The sequence below is a fragment of the Nelumbo lutea genome, chromosome 4 (genome assembly GCF_056320005.1).
Source record: "Nelumbo lutea isolate HS-2025 chromosome 4, American lotus-T2T, whole genome shotgun sequence".
NCBI classification, from domain to species: Eukaryota; Viridiplantae; Streptophyta; class Magnoliopsida; order Proteales; family Nelumbonaceae; genus Nelumbo; species Nelumbo lutea.
Window position 1 is genome coordinate 18,864,659 of NC_142687.1, and position 16,415 is coordinate 18,881,073.

Sequence of the window (16,415 nt, forward strand, 5' to 3'; positions counted from 1 at the left end):
CCAGAATCCACCTGGCGGAGAGTCCTACCATACAATTCCAAATGTTCACGGAAGGAATTGATAATATCTACCTTAGGGTCAAAACCGGGATGTCTCTCCTGAGTTACGGAAGGACTAGTCTCTGTCGATGCCAGATTAGCTGAGTTATACCTTCTTTGATTCTGCTGGCCTGGTTTCTTGCCCTGATCCGGTGCTGACTTCTTACCCAAATCCTGTGCCCATTTAGGTTTTCCATGGAGATCCCAGCATGTATCTTTAGTGTGTCGTGCCTTCTGGCAGTGAGTGCACCAAAGCTTGCTTTTATCTTCTGTTTTTTTCTGAGTGTCACCCATTTTAAAACCACCTCCGACATTTGTATCTGAATTTCCTCGGACCGCTAGGGCAACTGACTCCCCTTCTACACCATTCATCACACTTCTTCTGCTTTCTTCTGACTGCACCAAGGCATACACCTCCTGGACTGATGGCAAGTCTTTACTACCCAAGATCTGTACCCTGATGGACTCATATGACTGATTCAGCCCTAGGAGAAGGGCAAACACACGTTGCTGTGATACAAGTGACTTATAGGCTTTTGCATCTTCATCACACTTCCAATTTACATTTTGATAGTGATCAAGTTCTTTCCATATTGATGTCAAATCAGAATAGTACATCGAGAGACTCCTCTCCCCCTGCTTGCAAGTAGAAGATTCTGCTTGTAGTTGATATATCTTGGCATAGTGTCTCTGTTCTGAATAAGTGGACTTCGCTTGTTCCCATATCTCACAAGCAGTTTCAGCCCACATAAAGGTCTTCCTTACTTGTGGCAGCATTGAAACCAAGAGCCAAGACATCACCATACTGTTCTCTTGGTCCCACCTATCATGCTCAGCACTTCCATACTTCGGTTCCTTTACTCTCCCATTGATGTATCCTATTCGCCCCCTAGCAGTGATGTAGAGTTTTATCCCCCTAGACCACTCAAGGTAATTCAGACCATCAAAGGGAATGACAGCCATGGGAAAGCTCATATCCATTCCCCCACTCACTCCATTGTGGCTCCCTGAGATTTCTGAAGTAGCAGAATTCTCAGTCGACATGGTCAAGCAGTTACTCAGTCCCACACACTGGATTTAGGACCCCTCCTTACTCCACAAAGCAATGCTCCACTCAGTTCACACCCACACACTAGGGTTTACCAACCAGATTGTGCACAAACCGTACCAAATTCTGGACAAAACTGAGGTAATAATCGGCAGTTCCAGACCTGCCTATTAGAATTCTAGAATGGCTAACAACCACTAATCAGCAGGAGAGATCCTTCTTGCTTATAGTCAACTCAAACCATTGAGAAGACAGGTCAGCATTGACCTACAGTTGTCTTAACACATCAACAGGATCACACCATCCAAGACAACTAGGGTTACACAGGTTCGATAGCATTCAGCCGCCCTAGATTCATAGGGTTTTCACTCGGTCCATGATCAAGGAGAGTAAAGAGGAGAAAAATAGAGGAAGAACTGTACCAGTCGTAGCTATTCAAAGGGTTTTCACTCGGCCCATGATCGATCTTCTCTTGACAGTAGGGTTGATCGATCTGCTCTCTTTTAATCAGTATTCCTGCTCTGATACCATCTTGGCAGTGTAGCCGGCCAGAGATAGGTGGAAGAGGAGAGAAGAGAAGAGAAGAGAAAAGAGAGAGTTTGCAATGCAACAGTACTGGCGGCGCCAGTGTTTATTTAATATATATAGGGCGACAGAAATAACAAGGGAAAAGACCCTTGTGCCCCTGAGTACAATAACTGACATAACAGAAATAAAAAACGAAATAAAGAAACACTTTAATTAGACAAACAGGCCCTAACAACTGCAACTAAGTTATTCTAACATTATTCCAACAAGCCACATGTTTTGATTTCCTCGTTGACATCAGCCATGTACCCCACCTTGTATTGGTGGTTTCTCAACTAATATTAGCAATGCAAAGTTTTAATTTTTAATATAAAACTTTGCCTCTAAAAAGGGATTATTTTGAAAAAGTAGCAAAATGTTCTGGGCTGAAATTTATTCCTTTATATAGGTTGAGGAGAGGAACATGAACAATCCTATTGGATCCTTAACTCATTTGCCTCCTTTGCATAGAAAGTGGTCTGAATTCTTTCCACTTACTAATCTCCTTTAACATTTGATTGCTGCAGCATTGGGAATCTCAGGTACTGGCCAGTAAGGAATTGATGGTGTTTCCAGAAATGAAGGAAATATTTTGGCACTTTATTCAGGACCTATAGGCATGGTTCAAAGTATCGATACGATACGCCCGATACAGGGGCATATTGTATCGTATCTTTTGAAAACGATACGGTCCGAAACAGCCCCCCAATTTCTTTTAATAATAAAAAACACGTTTTAAGCTTCCTAAAAAACCAAACTTTGAAAAAAAAACTAAAAAAATATATATGTTTTGGCCGTTTCTAAGTACCGATACGATACGGCCGAAATGCGTATCGTATTGATACTTTGAACCTTGCCTATAGGGATAGGAGGCTCTACCTTGGTAGAAGTCTATGCAGCCCTCCAAGGCCTTGGGAGGGCCAAATTGTTAAGTTTCAGGAATGTTATTGTTGAAGGTGACTCAGGGGTGGTAACTGGTTGGCTTAGGAGTAATAAGAAGGGTCAATGGAAATATAGACATATCATAAGAGAATTGCAGCAGCTAATTCAATTGGATTCCTAGTAACCTATATCAGCAAATGGTTTAGTAGATGTGCTGGCAAGGAAAGGGGTGGGCATAGATTGAGAAGTCTTGAAGTTTTGGGTGGGCAGAGAGCATTTTTATTGGGTATGATCAAGTAAAGGGAATTTAATTGTAATCTCAAAATCTTGGGTGGTTAGCTGAGGCTAACCACTTTCTGCACTTTTATGTATCATTTTCTGATTTTCAGTAATAAAACTTCTGTAGTCCATCTTAAAAAAGATTTCTTGGTTGTGTAGGGAGCTTTCCTAAACAACCCAACTAGTTAATAAGCGAAGATAAGATATCTCACATGACATACTGTCTCTTCAAAGATATATAAGTATGAAAATACATGTATTCAACATCTCTGCCTAGTTTCTATCATATCTTGGAATTTCATTTGATAGAAGCTTCCAATCTATGTTAAGAGGGTATACATGCCTGGAGTAGCATTGCTGAATGTCCTTTGGTTGCGATTCTCCAGGTTAACATAAAGTCTGATTTTGTAAGTAAAACAGGATAAATGTAAAGCTGAGATCACCTTGTAGATTTCTATAATGAATTTGTGACTGTTAATGTGTGTATACACACATTTTTTTGTATATACCAATTACTAAAACAAATATGTAGACTATTAAGACTTAAATAATGAGCTTTATTTCTGGAAATATCTATTTATTATCCCTGCATTGTAGAACAATTCCTGGTTAAGGTTTCACATGATTAAGCTAATGTCATGAATGTGAACTTGAGAGTGAAAAGCATTATCAAGTTATAAGTTGGAAATTGGGAGTCTTTTTGTTGCATGACTCAAAAGCTTGTGACATGAACTAGATGGAAGTGCTGTCAACCTCTAGGAAGATAATGAGATATGATGTACTTTTGTATTTGTTTTCTGTTATAAAGCATTACAGCCCTATATCTAGATTTCTTGGATGTTCCATGCTTAAGAATCAGAGATTAATCTTTATCAGCAGACAGTTAGTTTTCATGATATGCTTTTTTTTTTTTTAATTTTCTAGAGTGTTATCTTAATTTCAACATTAGTTGGAATTATGTATTGAAGTTCCTTTCTCGATTTTAATTTGTGATACTATTTAATCTACAACTTTGTGTCATCATATATAATATGCCTACTAATATGATTTTACCATACACTTATTTTCTATTTCCATAATCTTTGTGAACAAACTCCAGGCTATCATCTGATTATTCATTTGATTACTGTTAGGGTGGTTGATTGGATTACAGGTGAGATATGGACTTCTGGGAATTTATTTTGACTTGGTTGTCAGGGTTGGCAAGTTGTTGCAAGATCATTATCTCATGGACATGAGGAATTCAGGATTAATTTCCTCATGGTTCTTTGACTTCTGTCAAATTAAGTTTTAACAACCTCTCTTTTGGGAATCCTGGTCAGTCAGGTGTTGGAGGGCCCTTCAGAGGTCCTACAGGTTGTAGGTTTGTTTCTAGTCTGATTTGATGATGAACTGCTATTTTAGACCGTTTGGTGATTGTTGTTTTAGTTAAGCTTTGGATCCCAAGGTCATTGAACTTGACATTGCTTGGATAGCAGTGGGCCAATAGGTTTGTCTTTTATGTGGGAATCCGGATCCCAAACTAATTTTTGTTTTGTTCCATTATTGGTTAAGCCCTTTTTTTGCATCATGATATCATCCATTTATACAGTTCATTCAGATGGATCTCAAGGCCAGTTGACTTGATGGTGGATAGCTTGGCTGGCAATGGAGTTCATAGGTTGCCTTGCATGTGGGATTCAAGATAATGAGCTAATCTTTGTATTGTCTCTTAAGCAGGGATTTTTCATTCTTTTTTCCTTTTCTCCATTTCTATCTAGTTTTGGTCAGTTTTGTGTTTTATTGCTCTTTCTCTTGCTGGTTATCCTTGGGGAATTGGGGGGGGGGGGGGTGGCTTGTATATCTTCTACTCTTTTTCTCTTAACACAATTTTAAGGTTACTGAAAAAAAGGAACTGGTCTTTTCCAGAAGCATACAGTATTTCTTTTGCTTGTCTTTAATAGAAGAGATAAGGTGCTATCTGCTATGCTGGCTTATACTCATCAAGCCTGTCTTCTTGTTTGCAGTTTAAGGGTGTTTTCTTGTGGTGGCATTGTGGGAATTCTCATTCTTCTTCCAGTGAACTATGTGGGTAATCAACTAAGTGATATTGATTTTTCTGATTTGCCAAATAAGTCTTTGGACATATTCAGCATCTCTAATGTAAATAATGGATCAAAAAGGTAAATAAAGCTAAACCTTTGATCTTGATGCCTTTTCACGGTGGTTTGATTGTATACTGACAGTGATTTTTGTTAATTCTTGGAGTTGAATGTCATGATTCAAGTTGTTATTAGCATATCCTGCCTTGTTTGTTTTGTATTTATTTTCTTTCATATTTTTCACTTATATAAGACTGTTTATGCTTCTGTTTTCAATTTATCTTAATGAAAAATGTAAATGAAATTTAATCTACTTTATCTGAACTGTGTCCACATCATCTACCTATAGGATAGAGATGATTTAGTACATCTGAGAATGTGATGTGTTTTATTGCCAAAACTATAAAACCAACACAAGATAGCAACTGAGCGTTTTGTTACCAGAAACATTTATGTAGATTGTTTGTAGGAGTTGAAGAAATAGCATCCCAGTCTGCATAAAAAAGAGTTAAAAAAATCCCTTTAGATTACTAAAATTAGAAAGCCAAAAAGATAGCAGATTTTGACATTTATCCAACATGCTTCACTAGGCCTGGCCTTGATCTTGAGTTCTCTTAATTTCCCCTCCAAAATATATTCCAGAAAATGTTGAAAGGTATTATCCTCTAACATCAAACTAGATTTGTTGAGGTCTGTAGATAAGTTGAGAACTTGCACTACATTTACTGGTTTATACATTAGCATAACTTTCCAGAAGATGTTGAAAGGTATTATCCTCCAACATCAAATTAGGTTTGTTGAGGTCTGTAGATAAGTTGAGAACTTGCACCACATTTACTGGTTTAGACATTAGCATAACTTTCCAGCATCTTGATTGAGAGGACTGAGATTGGGAAGGATTTTCTAGTTGGATGATAAGCTTATTTACCATAATCTTATCAAGCAAGCAGTCACAACAAACAAATTGACTATGAAGGGGATATATAGGCTTCATATAAACCATCTTCATGGGGAAATGATTAGCAAATTTATGCTTGTTTCACTTTTCATGTTTTATTTATTTTTTATTATTTTTTTCCTGTAAGTGTATAAGATATGAGTTATATACCAGGAAGAGGAATATATTGTCCCAGTTAGAGAGATGACATGGTCCCAGTACAAGACTTGTACAACGTTAACATTCTATGCATCAAAAAAGGTGTTCCTGTTATTCAATGGAAGTCTTAAAGATAAACCTTCCTTGTTATTCATGTTAAGTTTAATGTACCCAGATAATATGTGAAAAGTCCCAAGACTCATGGAATGCGACAAATCAGGCCATTTATCCCTTTAGGACTGATGGAACACATAAAGTCAAGCCATTTAACCCTCAGGATTGTAATGACAATTCTACCAAGTCCAAAAGATGATATCTATGTCTGTATTAGACGATGCTGGATCTAGCTAGCTCCTATTCATCTATGGAAAGGTTGGATTTATCTAATTCATCATTATTTGCTTTTTTTTTTCCCCCTGAGTGAACATGTATTAAAGTTGAGTTAATTAATTGGTGCATTTGGTAAACTATAGTTGTTTGTGTTAATCTTTTATCTAGAGCTACATGATCTTTATTGTCTTTGGTGACAAGTTTTTTGCTTTGGCATTCATTAAGAATATTTATATTTCATTTAATTGAACTATAGTTTTCGTTGTTTGGTAAATATGAAATTCGTTACAAAGGAAAAAAGTAGATGAAAGTACTAGGAGATATGAGAAATGCAATGGCATTGGACATTTGGAATGCAACCAGCATGAGCATACTTATGGATCTAATAATTTGCTATGCTTACTCCATTACTTTACCTTATTTTGTTTATAAGGATTCTGGGTTTCCTTCTCATACATTATCTATTCTAAATGTTTCATTCCAAAGTTTGTTAATACAATGGTTAATGAAACACTTGAATGTGTTGAGACCTTGTAGTTTTCCTCATGTTTCTTTAACTAAGAAAGTGATGAATATACTCTCATCACTAACTTTTGCCTTTTCTAACAGGCTATGGATTCATTTCTGTTCTATATATGTTTTCACTGGAGTTGTCTGCTATCTTCTTTATTATGTAAGTATTCTTTGTGTAAAGTTCCTTTGAAAGGCTTCTATTTTCTGTTCTATAGCATGACTTGATCCATATTATTTCTGTACTTGTTTTTCTTTTGATGATGGTTAATGTGATTGGTGGGGGAAGGCTTCTTTCATCTGATGAGAGATTTGTTAGTGTGGCTGGTAAAATTATAGTAATTCTTTGATGTTTGTGGTGATATGGATATTTAATTTGTCTTACCGAGGTTCTTGCAACATTGTAAATTGGGATTTGGGATGATTATGAGGTCTGTGACGGTTTTTTGTCTCTGTTAGATATTGGTTCTTAGGTAGTTGGAAGTTACTGTGTGTTGTTTCTTTGTTTGGTAACTTGTATCTTTTTTTATTTTATTTTAATGATTTTCTCTTATTGCAATAAAAAAAGTTTACTTTCCATTATATTTCTATCAACTTCTAGCTTCTACCTTGTATTTTTCCTTATTTATGCTATAGAACACCCAATTATTTTTTGGTAATTCTTCCATTACCAAAAAAACACCCAAATTACTTATTCTTATATTCCATTTCTATAAAACAGTTGCAAGGCAAGTAATGCCCTTGGAGAAGGGTGTTGGCAGACATTTCCAAAAAAATGAATGTTGCAGAAATTTGTATGCTGAGATGGATGAATGGGAAAATCAGAAACAATAGGGTTGGAATGAAGTCATTTGAAGGAACCTGAGAGTAGCTCCAATAGGGTGATTACATGAGAGAAATTAGACTAAGATGGTTTTATCGCATGCATAGAAGGCCATTTACAACACCTGTAAGAAGTCATTTGTTGCAAGTTTATGGGGCTAGAAGTGCTAGGGGCAGACCATAAAGGACATGGCTTGAAGTAGTTTTTTAAATTCTAAGAAATTATTTAAGTGCTCATAATTTAACAATGGATATGACACTAAACTGAACAGAATGACAAAACATGATTCATGTATCCAACCTCATATAGTTGAGACAAGGCTTAAATGATGATGATGATGCATCTTCCTTTTGCACATATATCTTCCCTTTGCATGTATCATGTTGGCATTCATAATATAGTGCATAAATAGTCTTTTTTTAGAGTGAATCAAAGCAAATTTGATGAACTATGAATGATAAGTTTGACTTGATGGTATATACTACTTAATTCTGCAGGAATACAAATATATTTCTTCAAAGAGGCTTGCTTACTTTTATTCGTCCAAACCTCAACCGCACCACTTCACCATTTTAGTTCGTAGTATCCCTGCATCTTCTGGGAGAAGCTTTGGCGATAGTGTTGAGAGCTTTTTTACGGAGTATCATCCTGCTACCTATCTATCAAATTTAGTGGTCCACCGAACAAAGAAACTTCAAGGTCTCATTGTAAGCATTTTCTTGGAGGTCTTACTGGTCTTTTTCCTCTCTTTTTTTTCACATTTTTGTTTGCTAACTTGGGATAATCTCAGACTTATACTACCAATGGATAGTGTGCTGATGGAAAGGGGTTGTGCAAGGGCTAGGAGAACTATGTTACCTAGGTGCACAAAGGTTGTACAAGGGCTAAGAGAATTATGTTAACTAGGTGCACAAAGAAAAACTCTCTCTCTCTCTCTCTTCCTCTCACTCACTCAGATGCAGTTAACCAGGGGAATTATGTTACTAGGTGCCGGTTGGTGCACAAAGCAAAATCCACTCTAAGTTGTGCTTATTTGGTGATTTGGAAGCTAGGATAGTAGTTGAACTCATAATAATAACTAAATAGGATGAAGGGTGATTTGAAATGACTTTTAGAGGCTGAATGATTCAAAGGGGTTTAGCTATTTATAGCTAAAGCCCTAATTTAGAGAGGTCAGAAATTACAATTTTGAAAAATTGAGAATTAGAGGAATTCTATTACATATTTACATGCATGGTTTTAAATGTTGATATATTTCCTAACATTTCCATTTCTATAGGTGCTGACATATTATTGGAATTGACATATTTCCAAATGAAAACTATTGGTGCTATGTGGAGGACAAGAGACAACAATGTTTTAGATATGTTGAGTAGCAGTTTTATTGCCTGCCTAATGGACATGGTTACTACTTTGAGGCAGCTCGAAATTCTCTTCAAACATGAAGTTACATTTTAGTTTTTATTGCATAATAAATTATTTGGTTGATCTATTAGAATCATTTTCACATTCTAAGCTTAAATTTTGCTTGAGCTCACTCTGTCATGTAGTTTTGACTCTTAAAGTTTATAGGACGACGACATTGTGATATAATATTTTACCTATCAACCTTAGTTACTTTGCTTTGTTTGATGATTTGGAGCAAGATAATAATTCAAAAGGGTCTTTCTATGTAACTTCTATTAATGCATAACATAGGAGTCTATATTTTTGCATATTTCACAATGTTTCCACTGTGTATAATTTTTACAACACTTCCAATGTTTCCAACATGTTTCCTATATTTGAATGAGTGATATTTCCATTGACACCAACATTTTAAACCTCGGTTTCATGGATTAATCCCTTTGTGCTGCTCAGTTCTCTTTCCAACTGTAAAAAACACCAATAAACAATCTTTAAAAGAAAAATAAGAAAGGAAGAAGATAGGCCTTCGGATCACAACAGAGTTCCTACAAGTCACCTCTAGGATCCATGAAGGCAGGAACTAGTCTTATATGTAGTTTCATCACACAACTCAAGCTTGCCTCAGAAAAAATAATTCAATATTATCCTTATTCTCCAAGAATGTTGTTTACAACTTATGCATGTGGGGGGGGGGGGAACTCTAATAGGCCAAAAACCTTGTGACTATAAACCGAAAGAATGACAAAAAACTGCTCCTACATACTTGTTGGAATTAAAGAAAAAACAAAAGAAATATAACAACTAATAATTGACTTTAAACATTTTAAGAATAGTTTCTCAAGGGGTTTTATGATCTGCATCTTTCTCTCTCTCTCTCTCTCATATGTGCATGCAGACAACCCCCACCCCTTAGCACATGATATTGTGGGCATACATCAAGAGGGAATGGTAGGGGGCCTGTCGGAATTTTTTTTTTGATAGTAAGCATGTATTTTATTAAATTTCAGATTGTGAACAGTAATGGGACCGTTGATCCCTTTAATCACTCTATTCTATCCCTCATTACAGTGCAGCCCAAAATAGTTGTTGTCTCAATGTCCCCTGTTTTGCTAAAACATCAGCTAGCCCATTAGAACTTCTTTGGACCCATTTAAATTCAGCCTCAACCTCCTTTGCAATCTTTTCTACTTCCCTAATCACATGTTTAAATGCCCACGGGTATGGGTGCTGTTTCCTGCCCAGGAAATTACTACTTTTGAGTTCCCTTCCACTTCAACATGTCTATATCCTAACTGTTTGGCTAATTTTAACCCTTGTAGTAATGCCAAAAGTTCAGCCTTCAGTGAGTTTTTGGTCCAATTGGTCCTGAGAACATACCCAATATCCTCCTTTCAGAATTTTTGAATACTCCTCCTCCTAAAATGCCTGGATTTCCAAAGGAGCACCCATCAAAATTCAGTTTCACTTTATTGCCTTCATGTGGTTTCCACTCTAGCCTTACTTTATCTCTTACTCTCGATGACTGTGCTACTTTAGGCCAGGTTCTTAGAATGTCTATGACTGAGAAGGCTTGAAAGCTATCCAAGGGTTTTACCCAATAAGCTACTTTCACCTTGATGCTATCAATCACTTCCTCTACTGTTCTGCTTTTTTCCAAGAAAGCCCTGTTATTCCTCTCTTCCCATATTACTCAACAAATTGCTGCCTTTGTTGCTTTCCACATTATCATCCCTCTTTTTTTTCCTCGTCTCAAGAAGTCACGGTTGAAGAGTCCTTCCACATCTTGAGGGGAAACCCACCTGTAGCCAAAGAGAGTACTAAAGAATTCCCAAATTCGAAGCATAAAAGAATAGGATATCAATAAATGAGATAGGGTCTCACCACTTTCCATACACAAAGAGCACACGAGGAGAAAGGAAAATGTATGGCCTTCTTCTCTACAGCATATCGCAAGTGTTTACCTTATCAAGGAATATTTTCCAGCAGAAGGCTTGAATCTTCGGGGGAATATTCTTGCACCAAATTTATTTCATAGGGAAATCCCCGCCTAGGGGGTTGGGGGAAGCAAGTACTCTGAAGAAAGAAGAGCAAGAAAAGAGACCCTCTGGAGAGCCTACCCAGATTCTAGAATTTTCTAGTGAAGGGTCCAAGCGGATTTGCCCTAGAAGGTCCAGCAATAGGATTAAAGATCGCACTCATTTTCCCTTAGTCCCCTTCTGAAGCCCAAGTTTTAGTTCACACCATTCGGACACGATGTTCCCAACATGGATATAGCTTCCCCCTTGAGGTTAGATAGCGCAAAGAGATAAGGAAATTGGTCTTCAAGTGGGGTTTCCCCTACCCATAGATCTTCCCATAACAGAATTTTATTACCTTGTTCCACACCGAACCGGATGGAATTGAGGAAAGTAGGGTAGATTTCATGAATTGCTTTCCAAGGAGAAGCTGAAGAATTGTTAGGGGAAATTTTTGCATCCCAACAATTTCCATCCACCCCATGAATGCTGTCGATCACTTTGTGCCATGGTCTGTAGCTCTCGAAGGGAAACCTCCAAAACCATTTACCTAGTAGAGCTGTGTTCCTTAATAGGATGTTCCCAATTCCTAAGGTCCCTTGTTCCTTAGGTTTGCTAACCTGCTCCCACTTGGCCTGTCGGAAATTTTCAACACAAAATTTGGATCTTTTGAATAAAATCTTAATACCTCACATATAAATTGTGATGATTATCTTGTTGGTCATGTATAAATTGACATATCTGACTTTTAGTGTTTTAAACAACATATTATGTTTTTATCCCTTTCAGAAAGATGCAAAGATGCTATATAAAAGGCTTCTCCACTTGAGATCAAAAGATTCAAGTCAACAAAAGTTAATGCGTGATGGATTCTTGGGACTGTTTGGACGTAAGGTTAACCCTATTGATCACTACGAAAAGAAGTTAGAAGATCTAGAAGAACACGTACGAATGGAGCAATCAAATCTTTCAGTGGCTGGGGAGGTATGTACCTTTTCCTTTTTTTTATATATATTTTCTCTATCTATTTATCACACATGCAAATAAAAGAAGAGAAAAAAACCCACAAAATCTGGGATACTCAAGTTCTATAAATTCATTTAATCTTCCCCGGCTTGAGGGTTCCCTGGGATATAAATTCTTGCATATAAGAGAAATGTCAATTATATTCATCTCTGGTCCATGTTTTGTGCTATTCTCTTCATTGGTTTGTTATATCCTGACGTTGCTATTTTCATGGTCCATATCTGGCTTCCTGTTTGTGGTCAGGTCTTGACAGTAGTTTAATTGATAGATACGTATCTCCTGCTGAGGTAAATGCACTGCTTAATGGGATAATATGAGAAAGTGCAATCAAATCCTATGCATGTCAGTCAAGATTTATGTTCTTCATAACCATGCCTGTCATTTGTGTTTTCTTGAATCGAACATGGCTTTCCATTTGATAACACGAAATGTTTCATGATATCGCCTTATAACATTCTGGAAAATGTAGTCTGATGGAACTAGAGGTACCTGCACCCTTCTGTTAGTATGGTGATACTTTCTGACTAAAATAGGAACATTCATGATTTCAGCACTCTATGTACTTCACCATTAGACAATGTAATGCCATCTCGATTCAGGTTTCTTCCTGGAAAGGATTGAAGAATGTTATATTTTTCATCTTTGTTAAAGAACAAAAACATATTCAGGGACCTCATCTAACAGTTTATGCTTTTAGGTTGAATGGTTTCTTGACATGGTATCAGAGCCTGTTTGATCAAGTGGTCTAGTGTTTGATCCTCATCGTCCCCATTATAATAAATTAAATTTCAGCACAAGGTATGGGTGGGTCTGTTGTCCATGCTTCAAGCCTGACGAGCTTTCGTGTGTGTTAGAGAATAAAAACCTATGCAGGGACCTCACCTAACAACTTAAGTGTTTAGATTGAAAACTTAATTGACATCCTTAAAGCAGAGATTGATTCTTTGATAGCTTTTGTTGATCTAGGTAAATTTGAGATGTGGATGTTATATCTGATAACCCTGTTGTTCTGATCTAACTTTCCAAATTAACAGGAAGTTCCATCTGCTTTTGTGTCCTTCAAGTCCCGGTATGGTGCTGCAAATGCTTTGCACATCCAACAGTCTGACAATCCCATAGAGTGGGTTACAGAGCAGGCTCCAGAGCCTCATGATGTTTATTGGCCTTTCTTTTCTACATCATTTATGCAAAGATGGATCTCAAATCTGGGGGTCATTGTTGCATGTATTCTCCTCACGATTCTATTCCTTGTTCCAGTTGTATTTGTACAAACTCTTACCAATCTAGATCAGTTGGAGACCTTTCTGCCTTTTCTGAAAGGCATATTGACCATGTAAGTGATTTTAAATATTTACCTTATTTTTTATCAAGTATGATAAAGATCCACTTTAAGTATGATGTATGAACTCACTCTAATTTGCTTCTGAATCAATAAACTTATTATTATTCATCAAAAAAAAAAAAGATCCACTTTAAGTTCAAAGATACAATCTATTTATGAAAAAATCTTGCCTTTTTTCTTTGGCTGTTGAATCTTCATTTCTTTTTCCTGAACTGTTGAATCTTCTTTTGCTGATGGTATTTTACTACTGTATAATGGTTGCGTTTAACTGCTCCAGATAATTATTTGAAAAGTCAAACAAGAATTGATGGTGTTTTCTTTTCATTCTGATGTTCATAACGGGCAATCAGTTGATCAAATGTGCCGTGGGTGCTTAACTGGTCTTGTATGAGATATTATAGAAGATGAAACATGTACTTGATGTCTACTGTGTGCCAAGGATACAAGTTAGAACACAAGATGCAAGCAATGGTGGGAGTGCTACCATGGGCATGCATTTTGAGACTGTTAGTTCTACCATGGGCCTGTATTTTGATACTTCACATCATCATATTATTCCTCCCAAAAGTGGAGAAATAGGTCTTGTTCCGTTTTTCTCTTTCGGTTTACCTCAACATTTTTTACCAGCCGGTTGCATTGGAAGGGGTTGCATGATTGTTCATCAACATTTTTTACCAGCCGTTTTTCTCTTTTGGTTTACCTCAACATGGTCTTAGGAAAGTCCTAAGTGATAGAGATCCTAGGTGGAAGACTCTTTTGAAGTAAGCATTTGCACTCTGCGGTTCTAAGAAAGTTTCCTGATCACAGCGACATCTGGACAGAGAGGATTAATTAGTGTTTTAAAAGCGCACCTCAGGCATGATGGCTCACAGGTGAGGCTCATTTTATGGGGTGCGCTTTACTGGCTTGTTAAATTTTGATGAATTAAACATTGAATTTGATATTTGAAAGGTTATCTTACCATATTGTAGGCTATATCCAAGATGCCTAGAATTTAAACAGTTCTACGTAGGACTTAAAGGCTAAACGGTACGGCCTTTTATGGTATAAAGAAAATAACTACCAAGATCCAGAGGTAGTGCATCCCCAATGGTCCTCAAAGATTTTCTTTCAATCTCTTCACTAGGTTGATCTACCCAAGTACAATTTCCCATTTCATGCCCAGGATTAGCAAGACAACTAGTCAAAAAGGTTATGACCTTGATGTTAATTGCATGACACTCTGACCAGTAAAGCTAATAACAGTACAGCACGGACATGGACATGAGAATCAGAACCCAACGTGTGTCTGGAAGTCTGCCTCGGCTAAGGACTTGAAGAAATGTCTAGCGAAAAGCATGAACTATTAAAACAGCCCATATTCTTACAAATTCTAACATATATACCTATGAAAAAGGTCTAGAACTTTATCTTTGTTAATAATGGTTTCTAGAAAAATGACATTTATTGTGTATATTAGCCATTCGTATATGTCAAATAAGTAGATAAAGGAAAATGTTGTCTTGACGTCCATCAAGAATCAATGGAGTGTTGAAAACTGATGTATCTGACACAAAACAGTTCATCCAGTTAGGAGTGTGGCATTGGATGATAGGCTTTTGAAAATATTTTATCTTTTTAGTTTGCATATTCATATCATCATCATCATCCATGCCTTAACCCAATTATATGGGGTCGATTACATGAATCCTGTTTTGCCAATCAGTTTTATTTAAAGCCGTATCCTCCGTTAAATTATTAGTGCTTAAATCATCTCTTACTAGTTCTACTTCACATATTATCTTTTTACAAAAGTGGCATGCCAACTTTTCATGTAGTGTGTCACGTCAGGCTGTAGAATAGGAACCCCTTGTCTCCTTCATGTAGCACTTCTTTATTGCACTTAGAACAGAGTGATACTCTTAACATGACCAATGGAGAATAACCATTGGTGCCTCACAAAATAGTAGGGATGCACAAGGAAGTCAATTTGTTGTATTAGGATTTCAGGGTCTGATGTGGTGTTTTGATCTCCTTCCTTTTCTTTTCCTCTCTTTGTTTTGGTTTGTGTGTTTTTTTATTCTCCTTGCAGATGGCGGAGGGGCTGGGTGGGTCTACCTGCAGTAGGTTTAGGAATTCTTTCCCTTTCCTTTCTGCTTGTAGGTGTTTCTTTTCTTTCCATGCCCTTCTCTTTCCTTGTAGTTCCTACTGTTCTCTTATAAAGCTTCTTGTTATCCAACAAATGATCAGAATGCTATTACATCCATGCTTTGAGATGCAGAAAGCCTGACTTTGCTTGGCATCTTATTGCTTTGGATTTGAAGTTAATAATAGTATGTGTTTACAATGTTTTAAAATGTGGAGCCATTCTACTATCATAAGGCGTGAGGAATAAGCCTTCCAAGCATGGATTTTATTAATAAAATTAATTATAAATGAGATAAAATAAATAAGAAATTATAGTAGATATTCCATAAAATAGGAAAACTTGTAAAAAATAAAAAAATTTCATATTTTTCAATTTCTAATAATGATAGAACCATTGCATTGAAATGTCATTGTGTTAAGTATCATCATATATATATATAAGTATCGTTAGCCATCAATATATCACTTGCAAAGTTGCAAACTAAAATTTCAGAATTAACAATAACAACATTAATATAAATAAATATGTAATCTCATTTTCAAATGAATATAATGCATTAAAAGAAATAAAAGCTATCGGTGCTCCCACTTCTTTTTGCAACATTTTATTATATTTTACAATAAACAAATTGTTGGGTTCTCATCTTCTTTAAAATTGTTAATATATGATGGGGAACATGGTATAATGATTCCCTCACTTTTATTTATGACAATCTTTATTATAAAAAATTAGCTTAGAAGTAAGGACAAATGAGGCATATGTAAGCCTTCTTTACCGAATTATGAAGAAAACTTAGAACTGATTTAGGGGTGTCAAGAATGGTTAACCCCATCACAAAGAGCT

General features: G+C 36.5%; 1 protein-coding gene across 3 annotated transcripts in view; it reads left to right on the top strand.

The window, feature by feature from the left end:
- Positions 1-16,415, top strand: part of LOC148854352 (hyperosmolality-gated Ca2+ permeable channel 2.3-like) — a 48,720-nt gene that overhangs the window by 7,133 nt on the left and 25,172 nt on the right. For all 3 annotated transcript variants that reach the window (XM_088983779.1, XM_088983781.1, XM_088983780.1), the window contains 5 exons: positions 4,821-4,976; positions 6,931-6,994; positions 8,152-8,361; positions 11,866-12,060; positions 13,137-13,435. In XM_088983779.1, the coding sequence (XP_088839905.1) occupies positions 4,821-4,976; positions 6,931-6,994; positions 8,152-8,361; positions 11,866-12,060; positions 13,137-13,435 (924 nt within the window). The remainder of the gene's footprint in view (positions 1-4,820; positions 4,977-6,930; positions 6,995-8,151; positions 8,362-11,865; positions 12,061-13,136; positions 13,436-16,415) is intronic.